Here is a 17,512-nt window from a genome sequence, read left to right as displayed (position 1 = left end):
TAACATAATTGCAAAAGGGTTTTCTAATGATCAATTAGCCTTTTAAAATTATAAACTTGGATTAGCTAACACAACATGCCATTTGAACACAGGAGTGATGGTTGCTGATAATGGGCCTCTGTACTCCTATGTAGATATTCCATTAAAAATCTACAATTTCCAGCTACAATAGTCATTTACAACATTAACAAAGTCTACACTGTATTTCTGTTCAATTTGATGTTATTTTAATGGACAAAAAAAGTGCTTTTCTTTCAAAAACAAGGACATTTCTAAGTAACTCCAAACTTTTGAATGGTAGTGTATGTATACATATTTATATATATTTATATATAAAAGGAAACGTCCTTTTTTCAGGACACTGTCTTTCAAAGATAATTCGTAAAAATCCAAATAACTTCACAGATCTTCATTGTAAAGGGTTTAAACACTGTTTCCCATGCTTGTTCAATGAGGCATAAACAATAAATGAACATGCACCTGTGGAACGGTCATTAAGACACTTACAGCTTACAGACGGTAGGCAATTAAGGTCACAGTTATGAAAACTTTGGACACTAAAGAGGCCTTTCTACTGACTCTGAAAAACACCAAAAGAAAGATTCCCAGGGTCCCTGCTCATCTGCGTGAATGTGCCTTAGATGTGGCCAGGGCAATAAATTGCAATGTCCGTACTGTGAGACACCTAAGACAACGCTACAGGGAGACAGGACGGACAGCTGATCGTCCTCGCAGTGGCAGACCACGTGTAACAACACCTGCACAGGATCGGTACATCCGAACATCATACCTGCGGGACAACTGCCCGAGTTACACCAGGAACGCACAATCCCTCCATCAGCAATAGGCTGAGAGAGGCTGGACTGAGCTTGTAGGCCTGTTGTAAGGCAGGTCCTCACCAGACATCACCGGCAACAATGTCGCCTATGGGCACAAACCCACCATCGCTGGACCAGACAGGACTGGCAAAAAGTGCTCTTCACTGACGAGTCACGGTTTTATCTCACCAGGGGTGATGGTCGGATTCGCGTTTATTGTTGAAGGAATGAGTGTTACACCGAGGCCTGTACTCTGGAGCAGGATCGATTTGGAGGTGGAGGGTCCGTCATGGTCTGGGGCGGTGTGTCACAGCATCATCCAACTGAGCTTGTTGTCATTGCTGGCAATCTCAAAGCTGTGCGTTACAGGGAAGACATCCTCCTCCCTCATGTGGTACCCTTCCTGCAGGCTCATCCTGACATGACCCTCCAGCATGACAATGCCACCAGCCATACTGCTCATCAGTGCGTAATTTCCTGCGAGACAGGAATGTCAGTGTTCTGCCATGGCCACCAAAGAGCCCGGATCTTAATCCCATTGAGCACGTCTGGGACCTGTTGGATCAGAGGGTGGGGGCTAGGGCCATTCCCCCCAGAAATGTCTGGGAACTTGCAGGTGCCTTGGTGGAAGAGTGGGGTAACATCTCACAGCAAGAACTGGCAAATCTGGTATTCAATTTCTGTTAGTCACACGTCTGGAACTTGTTCAGTTTATGTCTCAGTTGTTGAATTTTGTTATGTTCATACAAATATGATAAGTTTGCTGAAAATAAACGCAGTTGACAGTGAGAGGACGTTTAGATACATTTGCAAAAAAAGATATGGAGTATTGGAAGAGATGCAGACAATTACATTGATGGAAGCCACAATTTATTTGCAATATTAAAGCTGATCTCCCCCTAAACAAAAAAGCATGGGTTACAATCTGGATGAATGGCCTGGAGTAGAATTCATAGAGCAGACAATATAAGGGTGAACTGTACCGTATGTGTACAGTAGGCAGACAGTAATTATGCCAAAATACTAACAATAGGGAAGCCAGGATAAAAATGTGTGAATCCTCAAGGAGCAAATATAAGCTATACACTGTATAGCTTATATACGTTTAGAAGTTACAAACTGTATGACACTGTAAATCATGTGTTGTACATGCTGTGTAAGAAGAAATACTAAGATTATTCAGGAATGTATGATATTAAGAAAAGTAATTCAGATATCCTAGAGTAATGAGGCATTGTGAAGAATAAAACATGGCATGAGTCCTAAATAACACCATATTTCCTATTTAATTCAGTACTTTTGAACAGGACCAATAGCGCTCTGGTCAAAAGTAGTGCACTATATAGGGAAAGGGTTGCCATTTGGGACACACCTAGGAAAAGAAGGAAGGTGAGAAAAGTGTCTGAGATGGTACAGTACCTCTTCCCGTGCACCACGGCTCTGGGGTCCTTGGACAAGGCTTCCAGCTCCTGTACCTCATCCACCAGGGTCTTAAAGTACACCTACTTCAGACTGTTGGTCAAAAGGAACAGACGTCACCAACAGGCATTCACAACCACAATTGAATACAACACTATTGAATATTATTATACAGCCATCTATAATTTAGCCCAAACAACTACCTCTTCCCCTACTGTATTTATTTATTTATTTTGCTCCTTTGCACCCCATTATTTATATTTCTACTTTACACTTTCTTCCACTGCAAATCTACCATTCCAGTGTTTTACTTGCTATATTGTATTTACTTCGCCACCATGGCCTTTTTTGCCTTTACCTCCATTATCTCACCTCATTTGCTCACTTTGTATATAGACTTATTTTTCTACTATATTATTGACTGTATGTTTGCTATACTCCATGTGTAACTCTGTGTTGTTGTATGTGTCAAACTGCTTGCTTTATCATGGCCAGGTCACAATTGTAAATGAGAACTTGTTCTCAACTTGCCTACCTGGTTTAAATAAAGGTGAAATAAATAAAATAAATAAATAAAAATATGTCTATGTACCCAACATCCCAAATCAGTCCATGAGGCTTTTCTCAAAAGTTTACATGGAATCTGAATAAATTCTGCATACGGCTATATACAGAGGCAGTACAGTAGATGCCAAGTACAGTACCATCGTAAAGTATTCAGAGCTTTTTAAACATTTTGTTAGGTTACAGCCTATTCCAAAATAGATTAAATTGTTTTTTTCCCCTTATCAATCTACAGTCGTGGCCAAAAGTTTTGAGAATGACACAAATATTAATTTTCACAAAGTTTGCTGCTTCAGTGTCTTTAGATATTTTTGGTAGATGTTACTATGGAATACTGAAGTATAATTACAAGCATTTCATAAGTGTCAAAGGCTTTTATTGACAATTACATGAAGTTGATGCAAAGAGTCAATATTTGCAGTGTTGACCATTCTTTTTCAAAACCTCTGCAATCTGCCCTGGCATGCTGTCAATTAACTTCTGGGCCACATCCTGACTGATGGCAGCCCATTCTTGCATGATCAATGATTGGAGTTTGTCAGAATTTGTGGGGTTTTGTTTGTCTACCCGCCTCTTGAGGATTGACCACAAGTTCTCAATGGGATTTAGGTCTGGGGAGTTTCCTGGACATGGACCCAAAATATCAATCTTTTGTTCCACGAGCCACTTAGTTATCACTTTTGCCTTATTGCAAGGTGCTCCATCATGCTGGAAAAGGCATGGTTCGTCACCAAACTGTTCCTGGATGGTTGGGAGAAGTTGCTCTCGGAGGATGTATTGGTACCATTCTTTATTCATGGCTGTGTTCTTAGGCAAAATTGTGAGTGAGCCCACTCCCTTGGCTGAGAAGCAACCCTACACATGAATGGTCTCAGGATGCTTTACTGTTGGCATGACATAGGACTGATGGTAGCGCTCACCTTGTCTTCTCCGGACAAGCTCTTTTCCGGATGCCCCAAACAATCGGAAAGGGGATTCATCAGAGAAAATGACTTTACCCCAGTCCTCAGCAGTCCAATCCCTGTACCTTTTGCAGAATATCAGTCTGTCCCTGATGTTTTTCCTGGAGAGAAGAGGCTTCTGTGCTGCCCTTCTTGACACCAGGCCATCCTCCAAAAGTCTTCGCTTCACTGTGCGGGCAGATGCACTCACACCTGCCTGCTGCCATTCCTGAGCAAGCTCTGTACTGGTGGTGCCCCGATCCCGCAGCTGAATCAACTTTAGGAGACGGTCCTGGCGCTTGCTGGACTTTCTTGGGCGCCTTGAAGCCTTCTTCACAACAATTGAACCGCTCTCCTTGAAGTTCTTGATGATCCGATAAATGGTTGATTTAGATGCAATCTTACTGGCAGCACTATCCTTGCCTGTGAAGCCCTTTTCGTGCAAAGAAATGATGATGGCACGTGTTTCCTTGCAGGTAACCACGGTTGACAGAGGAAGAACAATCATTCCAAGCACCACCCTCCCTTTGAAGCTTCCAGTCTGTTATTCAAACTCAATCAGCATGACAGAGTGATCATTGTTACCTCCGGTCCGGAGCGAACAGTCGAACAGTCGCACTTCGCTTCGCTCCACAGGTAATATTACACTTTACATTACAACGGTTTGGTTTGTTTGATCTGAACAATTTTTTCTTAGCTATCAAAGATAATTGTGTAGTTTAGAGTAATTAGAGTAATTATCGAGGCCAGCTATTTTTTTAAATTTATTTTTATATTTTTTTTTCGTCCTCCTAACGTAGTCAACACTGCTGGCTGCTAGCTGCTAGCTAGTCAACACTGCTAGCTAGCCAACCGTTACCGACTAGCAGCGCTGTAGATACTAATACATTACAACGGAACGATTTGACTAGTGCAGTGTTAGCTAGCTAGCTACATAGCTGTCTTTGTCATAGCTTGATAATTGTGTAGTTTAGTAATAGCTAAGTTAGCTAGCCAGCTATTTCCGTCCCCCGCGACGCCATTGTTCCATACCCAGCCAACTATTACCGACGAGCAGCATTGTAGAAACTAAATACGTTACAAAGGAACGTCTTGATTAGTGTTATGTTATGTTAGCTAGCTACAAAGTTGCTCTTGTATAATAGCCAACCTCTACCGACTAGCAGCACTGTAGAAACTATTACATTACAACGGAACGATTTGACTAGTGCAGTGTTAGCTAGCTAGCTACATAGCTGTCTTTGTCATAGCTTGATAATTGTGTAGTTTAGTAATTATCGAGGCTAGCTAGGTTAGCTAGCCAGCTATTTCCGTCCCCCGCGACGCCATTGTTCCATACCCAGCCAACTATTACCGACGAGCAGCATTGTAGAAACTAAATACATTACAAAGGAACGTCTTGATTAGTGTTATGTTATGTTAGCTAGCTACAAAGTTGCTTTTGTATAATAGCCAACCTCTACCGACTAGCAGCACTGTAGAAACTATTACATTACAACGGAACGACTTGATTAGTGTAGTGTTGTGTTAGTTAGCTAGCATTTTCGTCATTTTAGTCAATAAGATTTTCGCAACGTAAGCTTAACTTTCTGAACATTCGAGACGTGTAGTCCACTTGTCATTCCAATCTCCTTTGCATTAGCGTAGCCTCTTCTGTAGCTTGTCAACTATGTGTCTGGCTATCCCTGTTCTCTCCCCTCTGCACAGGCCATACAAACGCTTCACACTGCGTGGCCGCTGCCACTCTAACCTGGTGGTCCCAGCGCGCACGACCCACGTGGAGTTCCAGGTCTCCGGCAGCCTCTGGAACTGCCGGTCTGCGGCCAACAAGGCTGAGTTCATCTCAGCCTATGCTACCCTCCAGTCCCTAGACTTCCTGGCGCTGACGGAAACATGGATTACCACAGATAACACTGCTACTCCTACTGCTCTCTCCTCGTCTGCCTATGTGTTCTCGCATACCCCTAGAGCATCGAGCCAGCGGGGTGGTGGCACTGGAATCCTCATCTCTCCCAAGTGGACATTCTCTCTTTCTCCCCTGACCCATCTGTCTATCTCCTCATTTGAATTCCATGCTGTCACAGTTACCAGCCCTTTCAAGCTTAACATCCTTATCATTTATCGCCCTCCAGGTTCCCTTGGAGAGTTCATCAATGAGCTTGATGCCTTGATAAGTTCCTTCCCTGAGGATGGCTCACCTCTCACAGTTCTGGGTGACTTTAACCTCCCCACGTCTACCTTTGACTCATTCCTCTCTGCCTCCTTCTTTCCACTCCTCTCCTCCTTTGACCTCACCCTCTCACCTTCCCCCCCTACTCACAAGGCAGGCAATACGCTTGACCTCATCTTTACTAGATGCTGTTCTTCCACTAATCTCATTGCAACTCCCCTCCAAGTCTCCGACCACTACCTTGTATCCTTTTCCCTCTCGCTCTCATCCAACACTTCTCACTCTGCCCCTACTCGGATGGTATTGCGCCGTCCCAACCTTCGCTCTCTCTCTCCTGCTACTCTCTCCTCTTCCATCCTATCATCTCTTCCCTCTGCTCAAACCTTCTCCAACCTATCTCCTGATTCTGCCTCCTCAACCCTCCTCTCCTCCCTTTCTGCATCCTTCGATTTTCTCTGTCCCCTATCCTCCAGGCCGGCTCGGTCCTCCACTCCTACGCCGTGGCTCGACGACTCACTGCGAGCTCACAGAACAGGGCTCCGGGCAGCCGAGCGGAAATGGAGGAAAACTCGCCTCCCTGCGGACCTGGCATCCTTTCACGCCCTCCTCTCTACATTTTCCTCTTCTGTCTCTGCTGCTAAAGCCACTTTCTACCACTCTAAATTCCAAGCATCTGCCTCTAACCCTAGGAAGCTCTTTGCTACCTTCTCCTCCCTCCTGAATCCTCCTCCCCCTCCCCCCCCCTCCTCTCTCTCTGCGGATGACTTCGTCAACCATTTTGAAAAGAAGGCTGATGACATCCGATCCTCGTTTGCTAAGCCAAACGACACCGCTGGTCCTGCTCACACTGCCCTACCCTGTGCTTTGACCTCTTTCTCCCCTCTCTCTCCAGATGAAATCTCGCGTCTCGTGACGGCCGGCCGCCCAACAACCTGCCCACTTGACCCTATCCCCTCCTCTTTTCTCCAGACCATTTCCGGAGACCTTCTCCCCTACCTCACCTCGCTCATCAACTCATCCTTGACCGCTGGCTACGTCCCTTCTTCAAGAGAGCGAGAGTTGCACCCCTTCTGAAAAAACCTACACTCGATCCCTCCGATATCAACAACTACAGACCAGTATCCCTTCTTTCTTTTCTCTCCAAAACTCTTGAACGTGCCGTCCTTGGCCAGCTCTCCTGCTATCTCTCTCAGAATGACCTTCTTGATCCTAATCAGTCAGGTTTCAAGACTGGGCATTCAACTGAGACTGCTCTTCTCTGTGTCACGGAGGCTCTCCGCACTGCTAAAGCTAACTCTCTCTCCTCTGCTCTCATCCTTCTAGACCTATCTGCTGCCTTTGATACCGTGAACCATCAGATCCTCCTCTCCACCCTCTCTGAGCTGGGCATCTCCGGCGCGGCCCACGCTTGGATTGCGTCCTACCTGACAGGTCGCTCCTACCAGGTGACGTGGCGAGAATCTGTCTCCGCACCACGTGCTCTCACCACTGGTGTCCCCCAGGGCTCTGTTCTAGGCCCTCTCCTATTCTCACTATACACCAAGTCACTTGGCTCGGTCATATCCTCACATGGTCTCTCCTATCATTGCTACGCAGACGACACACAATTAATCTTCTCCTTTCCCCCTTCTGATAACCAGGTGGCGAATCGCATCTCTGCATGTCTGGCAGACATATCAGTGTGGATGACGGCTCACCACCTCAAGCTGAACCTCGGCAAGACGGAGCTGCTCCTCCTCCCGGGGAAGGACTGCCCGTTCTATGATCTCACCATCACGGTTGACAACTCCCTTGTGTCCTCCTCCCAGAGTGCTAAGAACCTTGGCGTGACCCTGGACAACACCCTGTCGTTCTCCACTAACATCAAGGCGGTGACCCGATCCTGTAGGTTCATGCTCTACAACATTCGCAGAGTACAACCCTGCCTCACACAGGAAGCGGCGCAGGTCCTAATCCAGGCACTTGTCATCTCCCGTCTGGATTACTGCAACTCGCTGTTGGCTGGGCTCCCTGCCTGTGCCATTAAACCCCTACAACTCATCCAGAACGCCGCAGCCCGTCTGGTGTTCAACCTTCCCAAGTTCTCTCACGTCACCCCGCTCCTCCGTTCTCTCCACTGGCTTCCAGTTGAAGCTCGCATCCGCTACAAGACCATGGTGCTTGCCTACGGAGCTGTGAGGGGAACGGCACCTCCGTACCTTCAGGCTCTGATCAGGCCCTACACCCAAACAAGGGCACTGCGTTCATCCACCTCTGGCCTGCTCGCCTCCCTACCTCTGAGGAAGCACAGTTCCCGCTCAGCCCAGTCAAAACTGTTCGCTGCTCTGGCACCCCAATGGTGGAACAAGCTCCCTCACGACGCCAGGACAGCGGAGTCAATCACCACCTTCCTGAGACACCTGAAACCCCACCTCTTTAAGGAATACCTGGGATAGGATAAAGTAATCCTTCTAACCCCCCCCCCCCCAAAAGATTTAGATGCACTATTGTAAAGTGGTTGTTCCACTGGATATCTTAAGGTGAATGCTCCAATCTGTAAGTCGCTCTGGATAAGAGCGTCTGCTAAATGACTTAAATGTAAATGTAAATGTAAATCTCCAGCCTTGTCCTCGTCAACACTCACACCTGTGTTAATGAGAGAATCACTGACATGATGTCAGCTGGTCCTTTTGTGGCAGGGCTGAAATGCAGTGGACATTTTTGGGGGGATTCAGTTCATTTGCATGGCAAAGAGGGATTTTAAAATTAATTGCAATTCATCTGATCACTCTTCATAACATTCTGGAGTATATGCAAATTGCCATCATACAAACTGAGGCAGCAGACTTTGTGAAAATTAATATTTGTGCCTTTCTCAAAACTTTTGGCCACGACTGTACACACAATATGCCATATTGACAAAGCAAAAACAGGTTTTTAGAAATGTTTGCTAATACGAAAAAAACTTAAAAATGAAATATCACGTTTACATAAGTATTCAGGACCTTTACTAAGTACTTTGTTGAAGCACCTTTGGCAGCGATTACAGCCTCGAGTTTTCTTGGGTATGACGCTACAAGCTTGGCACACCTGTATTTGGGGAGTTTCTCCCATTTTTCTTTGCAGATCCTCTCAAGCTCTGTCAGGTTGGATGGGTAGCGTTGCTGCACAGCTATTTTCAGGTCTCTCCTGATATGTTTTATCGGGTACCGGTTTTCATTGAGGATCTCTTTGTACTTTGCTCTGTTCATCTTTGCCTCAATCCTTACTAGTCTCCCAGTCCCTGCCGCTGAAAAACAAGCCCACAGCATGAAGCTGCCACCACTATGCTTCATCGTAGGGATGGTGCCAGGTTTCCTCCAGACTTGACGCTTGACATTCAGGCCAAAGAGTTCAATCAAGTTGTAGAAACATCTCAAGGATGATCAATGGAAACAGGATGCACCTGAGCTCAATTTTGAGTCTCATAGCAAAGGGTCTGAATACTTAATTAAGGATCGGCGTTCTGTCAACTGGACAGTTGTAAATCATGCAGTGCGTTATGTCAAGATCGCAGATTGTAAAGAAACAACAAATGTCGGGAAACATGTCTTATATCGGCTGAAAGCTTAAATTCTTGCTAATATAACTGCACTGTCCAATTTACAGTAGCTATTACTGTGAAAAAATGCCATGCTATTGTTTGAGGAGAGCTCCTAACAACAAATCACTTTTTTCAATGCGATAGGTTTGATAAATTCACCTCTGAAGGTAAAATGTGTACTTACATTCTGAAATCCTGCTCTGATTTATCATCCAAAGGGTTCCATATATAACATTACGTGTCGTTTTGTTAGATACAATTATTTTTCATATCCTAAAAAGGTCCATATAGCATGCACGATCGATTTTGTATTTCCACTCGTTCAATTTGCAAAGAAAGGAATCTGTGAAAATCTCACCCTTAACATTGTTTCAACAAGTCAAATCAAATTCATGTCTGTCGTAAAATGGAGCTACTAACCTTGTACGACAGCATGCCTTTTCATTTTGGACAAAAATTATAAGGATATTCAGAGTTATGAAGTTATGAAAACATATTGTTTCGCAAATGTTGAACTTATAATATGGCTACAAATACTTGGAAAGCTTAATCAAAGTCCAAGTATACAGATTTGACAATATTCTTGTAGAAAAATGGAATATGAATGCGTATGTCTCCTTCACGATTTGCCAAAATGTACCTGGGGACCTCACACTAAAAGTCTTGTTGTTCACTCATACCTCAAGTTATCCATCTGAAACTTTGCACATACACTGCTCCCATCTTGTGGACACTATTGGAATTACAACCAGAGTGATGAGAATTATAGAATTATGACCTTTCTCTTGCATTTAGAATTATGACCTTTCTCTTGCATTTCAAAGATGGTGGTAGAAAAAGACTGGTTGTTTTTTTCTTTGTATTTTCTTCTACTAGATCTATTGTGTTATATTCTCCTACATTCAATTCACATTTCCACAAACTTCAAAGTGTTTCATTTCAAATGGTACCAAGAATATGCATATCCTTGCTACAGGGCCTGAGCTACAGGCAGTTAGATTTGGGTATGTCATTTAGGTGAACATTTTAAAAAAGTGGGCTATCCCTTTAAGTAAATAAGGTATTTCTGTTTAGAAAATATATATAAATTAGCAAACATTTCTAAAAACCTGTTTTCACTTTGTCATTATGGGGTATTGTGTGTAGATTGCTGAGATTTTAAAAAAATGTAATACATTTTAGAATAAGGCTGGGTCTGAATACTTTACGAAAGGAACTGTATGTAAAAACCCTATTAGCTTAATTTGCCAGTTGTCTGTAACAAATTGTATCTGCTGTGAGTTGAATTCCTTTGGCTTTCCCAGGACTATGAGGCTGATTAAGATTGAGATCCCTATACTTAATTCAATTAATGATTTAAGTCTGAGTTGTACACACTTATCTATAATTTGAATCGGTCAGTATCTCTTGCTATAAATCAAATAACTATAAATATTACAAACTTCAGAAATTGTTATGAATCAAACACTATAAATGTTACACCATAGATATCCTATAAATCCTCATAAATATAAATTGCTTGTGTATGTAACTTAATATTATAAATGTTTTTCTACACTGAGTATACAAAACATTGCTCTTTCCCTGTCATAGACTGACCAGTTGAAAGCTATGATACCTTATTGATGTAACTGGTTAAATCCACTTCAATCAGTGTAGATGAAGGGGAGAAGACAGGTTAAAGAAGGATTTTTAAGCCTTGAGACAATTGAAACATGGATTGTGTATGTGCCATTCGGAGGGTGAATGGGCAAGAAAAAATATTTAAGTGCCTTTGAACAGGGTATGGTAGTAGGTGCCAGGCGCACCGGTTTGTGTCAAGAACTGCAGATCTTGCAGGTTTTTCATGCTCAACAGTTTCCTCTGTGTATCAAGAATGGTCCACCACCCAAAGGACATCCAGCCAATTCGAAACAACTGTGGGAAGCAATGGAGTCAACATGCGCCAGCATCCCTGCCGAACACTTCAACACCTTGTAGAGCACATGCCCGACGAATTGGGGTGCAACTCAGTATTAGGAAGATGTTCCTAATGTTTGGTATACTCAGTGTACAGTTGAAGTCGGAAGTTTACATTCATCTTAGCCAAATACATTTAAACTCAGCTCCTCACAATTCCTGACATTTAATCCGAGTAGAAATTCCCTGTCTTAGGTCAGTTAGGATCAGAATTTTCCTGCCTCATGATGCCATCTATTTTGTGAAGTGCACCAGTCCTTCTTGCAGCAAAGCAACCCGCACAACATGATGCTGCCACCTCCGTGCTTCACGGTTGGGATGGTGTTCTTTGGCTTGCAAGCCTCCCACTTTTTCCTCCAAACATAATGATGGTCATTATGGCCAAACAATTCTATTTTTGTTTCATCAGACCAGAGGATATTTCTCCAAAATGTATGATCTTTGTCCCCATGTGCAGTTGCAAACCGTAGTCTGGCTTTTTTTATTACGGTTTTGGAGCAGTGGCTTCTTCCTTGCTGAGCGGCCTTTCAGGTTATGTCGATATAGGACTCATTTTACTGTGGATATAGATTATTTTGTACCTGTTTCCTCCAGCATCTTCACAAGGTCCTTTGCTGTTGTTCTGGGATTGATTTGCACTTTTTGCACCAAAGTACGTTCATCTCTAGGAGACAGAACATGTCTCCTTCCTGAGTGGTATGACGGCTGTGTGGTCCCATGGCGTTTATACTTGCGTGGTACCTTCAGGCATTTGGAGATTGCTCCCAAGGATGAACTAGACTTGTGAAGGTCTACACATTTTTTTCTGAGGTCTTGGCTGATTTTGTTTGATTTTCCCATGATGTCAAGCAAAAATGCACTGAGTTTGAAGCTAGGCCTTGAAATACATCCACAGGTACACCTCCAATTGACTCAAATGATGTCAATTAGTCTATCAGAAGCTTCTAAAGCCATTGAATAATTTTCTGGAATTTTCCAAGCTGTTTAAAAGGCACAGTCAACTTAGTGTATGCAAACTGGAATTTTGATACAGTGAATTATAAGTGAAATAATCTGACTGTATGTAACATGTGTCATAGTGGAGAGAAGACCAAGGCGCAGCGGGAATGTGGATAGTCATATTTTTTTTTATAAAAACACGCAAAGCATCCACAGGGAAAAACAATAAACAATACTCACGACGACAGGAACAGTTTTGCAGGCTAACCAAATGCAGTGCAAAAACAACTACCCACAAACCCAAACCAAACACACACCTATATATAGGACTCTCAATCAGAGGCAACTAGCAACACTTGCCTCCAATTGAGAGTCCAACACCCAAAACTAAACATAGAAAAACTAAACTAGACAGAACGTAGAAAACATACAAAACACAAACCCCTCTGCCACATCCTGACCAAAACTAATACAATTACTCCCTCTGCTGGTCAGGATGTGACACTGTAAACAATTGTTGGAAAAGGTACTTGTGTCATGCACAAAGTAGATGTCCTAACTGTCACTCCCTGATCTTAGAGAGACTTTTTATTCTCTATTTTGGTTAGGTCAGGGTGTGACTAGGGTGGGTACTCAAGTGTTTTGTATTTCTATGTTGGCCTGGTATGGTTCCCAATCAGAGGCAGCTGTCTATTGTTGTCTCAGCTTGGGGATCATATTTAGGCAGCCTTTTCCCACCTGTTGTTTGTGGGATCTTGTTTTTTGTTTTGTTGCTATTGAGCCCTACAAGGCTGTACGTTTCATTGGTTTCTCTTTCTTGTTTTGTTGCTGGTTATCATTAACCTCTCTAGGGTAGGGGGCAGTATTTTCACATCCGGATAAAAAATTTACCCGATTTAATTAGGTTATTACTACTGCCCAGAAACTAGAATATCGTTGTAAAGTCATCATTCAACGTTCTGGTGCCTTCTGAGAGCCTATGGGAGCCGTAGGAAGTGTCACGTTACAGCAGAGATCCTTTGTTTTCAATAAAGAGAGTGTAGAAGGCCAAGAAATGGTCAGAGAGAGCGCTTCCTGTTTGGAATCTTCTCAGGTTTTGGCCTGCCAAATGAGTTCTGTTATACTCACAGACACCATTCAAACAGTTTTAGAAGTGCAGGGGGGTGTGAGTGTATTTTTAGGACAAACTAATAAACTCATCTGGGCAGGCAGACAGTGGTGTCCGCAGTGTTTTGACAGGCTGTCAACCTCTCACAGCCACTGGAGACACAGACACAGACACACAAAGATGCAGACACACACACTCAAACACATGCATACACACACAGTCTATCACTAACCAGTTAGAAACGTTCATAGCCATAGGTGAAAGAGCATTCAGTCTGCCACTCAACACAGCTTAAGATCTTGTTTGGAGCAGACGAGTAAGCTTTTGTTGCTGTTGCAGAGCTCAGTTTTGTACATCGTATAGAGGTGTAAGTCTCATAATTTGTTTGCTGTACAAACTTGGAATTTACTTATATATACAAATAAGACTGTTGTTTCACTCTGAATATGATATGGACACGCCAATGCAGTCTTTTGTCATATTTGACATTCTTGAAACTGTGTCTTAGTCTAAGAAAATAGATTTTTCAAAGCCATCCTTCATGCGATGGTAAAGGAACAGACTGATCCAATCGGCTCAGAGTAGAGGAGTGTGATTACTATGCCTGGATGCATTGATCAGGGGGTCTCACAGCAGCAGCAGTTGGCTGACTATGCCTGACAGGCCACAGTGCTAGTGTGACTCCAGGAGGGTAATGCCTGCCATTGTGATGGTAAATATGAAGGGTGGACAATCAAGGCTTTCACCCTGTTCCTAGACCTTTTGACTTTAGAAAGCATAGATAGAGAAAAGTCAACTTTCCACACACGTGCACCGCACACGCACACACACCTCACTCTTACCATGTCTCTTTCTGTCATATCTGTAAGGGTGTCAAATTTGAGTCTCTGCCCTTTTCTCTGTATGAGCCTGGTTGTTGCCAAAGCCAAAGCCTCTGGATGCTAATATTCAGACACTAGGAGCCTGGGCGCAGTCTCTCTTTGTGCGTCTCTTTTTTATTGGGCCCGATGAAATTAGGGTTATTTAAGTAAAATCCAGTCCCAGTGAGTGATTTGGTCTACCTCCATCCATGTCCCTTTGGCTAAATTCTACTGGCTCTACCGGACCATACTGTACAATTTGGATGGAAGTTAGAACAGAGGGGTAGACCGTTCTGCTATGGCGCTAAGGAGCTAGGGGAAGGGCTATTGGGTGATTTGAGGGTTCAGAGGTGTATCCTACTGCAAATTGAGGCTGGATGTGTTTGTTTGTGGCCAAACATGACCCCCAATCCCTCATGACCAGCTCCATGCTACCTCCCCAAACAAAATCCTTAGGGTTAGTGTGTTGTTGGATAGGCTGTAAACATAGCCGCAGAAAGAAAAAGCCAGTCCCTGAGGATTTAATGGGAGAGAAAAGAGATGGAGGCCTAATGCCCTGGATGGAGAAAGAGAGAGAGAGAGGGGGGAGAAAGAGAAAAAGAGAGAGTGGGATCAAGAAATACAGAGAGAAAGAGAGAAAAAGTGAGTAAAAGCAAGAGAAGGAGAAAGAAAGAGAGCACGAGTGTGTGAGAGGAGCCTTGATCGGATGCGGCCCACAACTCTACAAATTCCCCACGACGTCATTGCAACGCAAAAGCAAATGACGAGTTCACAATCCCTTAACACCCCCACCCCCACCCCACTAAGCTTTTACTATGGAAAACAAAAACTAGACTTGCTCAGTTGGGTCCATCTTTTTACGCTCTGTGTGTCGCCTCACAATAGCCCTGAGATATCCCGAAAAAAAACTGAGGGAAAGAATGCCAACAAAAACAGGTATAGCACAACAGAAGTCAACCAGGTGCAACTGTACAATAGTGATTTACAACGCAACTCAATAATTATTAAAATGGTGCGAGAGATAAATTAGCCGACAGACAAAAGTGTCAGTTTGACATGTATTAGATCACGACAAGTATGCCCATATCCATTTGAATTATAACGCTTAAACTCATTCAAATAACAGACACACAATGCAAAGTCTCACACCATGGATTAGCCTGTGCCTTCCACAGCCGCTTTAGTCTTCCATAAATCATTGGTTCTGGGCTCCTAATGGATCCGTGTGTGTGTGGTTTTAATCACAGAGGGGGCGAACTTACGACACATGCGCGGCGGCCCTTAAGTATTCCGAAAACACCGAGACAGGGAAAACAGTGTAGGGGTACAAAGTCATCTCAACAGCAATGCTGAAGTGCCTCTCTAATTCTATCATATAGTCTTTCACAGGTTTAATAGTGAGGAACCTTGTAGGGTTTCTATAAAACCATGGGGAGCTGGGAGCCTGATGTTTCAATCCACCCCCTGGAGTTTCTAGGGGTCCCTGGTGGTTTTGGAAAGATATGGCAGAGCGGAGAAATAGCGAGGAGAACTGTCATCTGCGGCCCTGCTACTTCAATCGCAGGGGCACTGGTGACAGCACACTCACACAAGTAAGCGTAGATAAACTCGCACGCATGAATACACATCGCACTGGCGCGCACCCACACATATAGACTCAAAACACACACTCAAAACACACACACTACAGATAGTCTCTGTTCTATGGGTCCTAGCGTGGTCTTGGCTGTACTGAGCTGGCATGTGAGTGGAGAGAGGTTGGGTTATCTAGCGATACAGTAGGTGGAGCTGGCTTCTCAGTGCCATTCTGAAGGGGCATTCTTGTGCTTCAAAGCAAGTGAGTCCTGATGAGCAGCCTGGGTTGGAGCCTCTACAGGTGCACTTGAATATAAATAACTCCATCCAAAACAACATGTGAGTAAAGAGGAAGGGAGTGAAGTTGTGCATCCCAAATGACACCATATTCCCTACATAGTGAACTACTTTTGACCAGAGCCCAAGGAGACGGAGAAGTCACTTCACATAATCAACCTCCTGGAAAAACATTTTATTTTGAATACTATCAAGTCGGCCATTTCTCAACCTCTCTTCTTGGAGGAGGTGAACTGTGGAGTCAGTGTGTGCAGAAACTGTACAACAAGAAGTGGTGTAGTGATGTCTATATCATCATGGTCCTCAGGCACTCCAAGCAAAAAGAGAGAGAGAGAGAGAGAGAGAGAGAGAGAGAGAGAGATAGAGAGAGAGAGAAAGAAAGAAAGAGAGAGGGAGGGAGAGAGGGAGGGAGAGAGAGAGAAGACGGGAAAGAAAGAGGAGAGGGCAAAGAGAAAGTGAGCAAGAGTAAGTGAGAGATCAAGCGAGAGCGAGATCAATAGAGATCAAAACAAAGAGCAAGAGTGATGGAGAGGGGCAGATAGAGCTGGTTAATGAACTCTTGCCTGTACCCGACCTTCCTTTTGCCTACCCCTTGTGTTATAATAAATATCAGAGCTCAACCATCTGCCTCCTGTGTCTGCATATGGGTCTCGCCTTGTGCCCTTATACTCTGGCCCTACGTTCAAAAACACACTGTTGGGTTACGGAGTAGACACATTGAAACCTTCCCACCAACCACAGTCAGTAACAGCAATGAGATAGGAGATACTGTTCATTACGTTGAGTTATGAATGATGTGATCATATAGAAGGGTTTATCACTGCTGGGTGCATACCCAGAAAACAGTGAACATTTCTACAATGTTTGTTTATTTTCCAATGGAGCCCTTACTAATGTTCTGTGAATGCAGAGGTTATCAGACATGTTTTGCTGGGTTTAAAGGAGGGTGGAGTTTAAGTTGAGTGTTTACCTCACCAGACATGTCTGGAGCCAGAGAGATGAGTGGCCACAGAGAGAAATAGATACCAAAGAACACCACCCACAGGCTGATGCTGCCCCAGATGGCAATGTGACTGAACTGGAGGAGACAGAGCATGTTACATCCTTTTGTCTACATATATAAATAAAGTGTGGGAGGTGAGGGTGAGGGTTACAATAGTAAATACAGTGTACTTACCATCTTATTACAGAGTAATTACACAATGACTAAGTTATTCTGCTAGTAGTTCTGGCATAAGGCATATGTAATGTGAATGGTGGCAAAGAGTTGAAGGAGGAAGAGGAACAGATGGATGGAACA

The 17,512-nt window shown here is 43.8% G+C and overlaps 1 protein-coding gene across 1 annotated transcript in view; it reads right to left on the bottom strand.

Moving 5' to 3' along the window:
- LOC115170640 (phospholipid-transporting ATPase IA-like) overlaps nt 1-17,512 on the bottom strand; it is a 176,499-nt gene that overhangs the window by 3,061 nt on the left and 155,926 nt on the right. Inside the window, exons 23-25 of the mRNA XM_029726889.1 lie at nt 17,183-17,290; nt 6,661-6,764; nt 2,238-2,315 (exon numbers count right to left, since the gene is read on the bottom strand). Coding sequence (XP_029582749.1) covers nt 2,238-2,315; nt 6,661-6,764; nt 17,183-17,290 — 290 coding nt within the window. The remainder of the gene's footprint in view (nt 1-2,237; nt 2,316-6,660; nt 6,765-17,182; nt 17,291-17,512) is intronic.

This window comes from Salmo trutta, chromosome 32 (assembly GCF_901001165.1).
Source record: "Salmo trutta chromosome 32, fSalTru1.1, whole genome shotgun sequence".
Taxonomy (NCBI): Eukaryota; Metazoa; Chordata; class Actinopteri; order Salmoniformes; family Salmonidae; genus Salmo; species Salmo trutta.
This window is presented reverse-complemented; position numbering and strand designations above follow the sequence as displayed.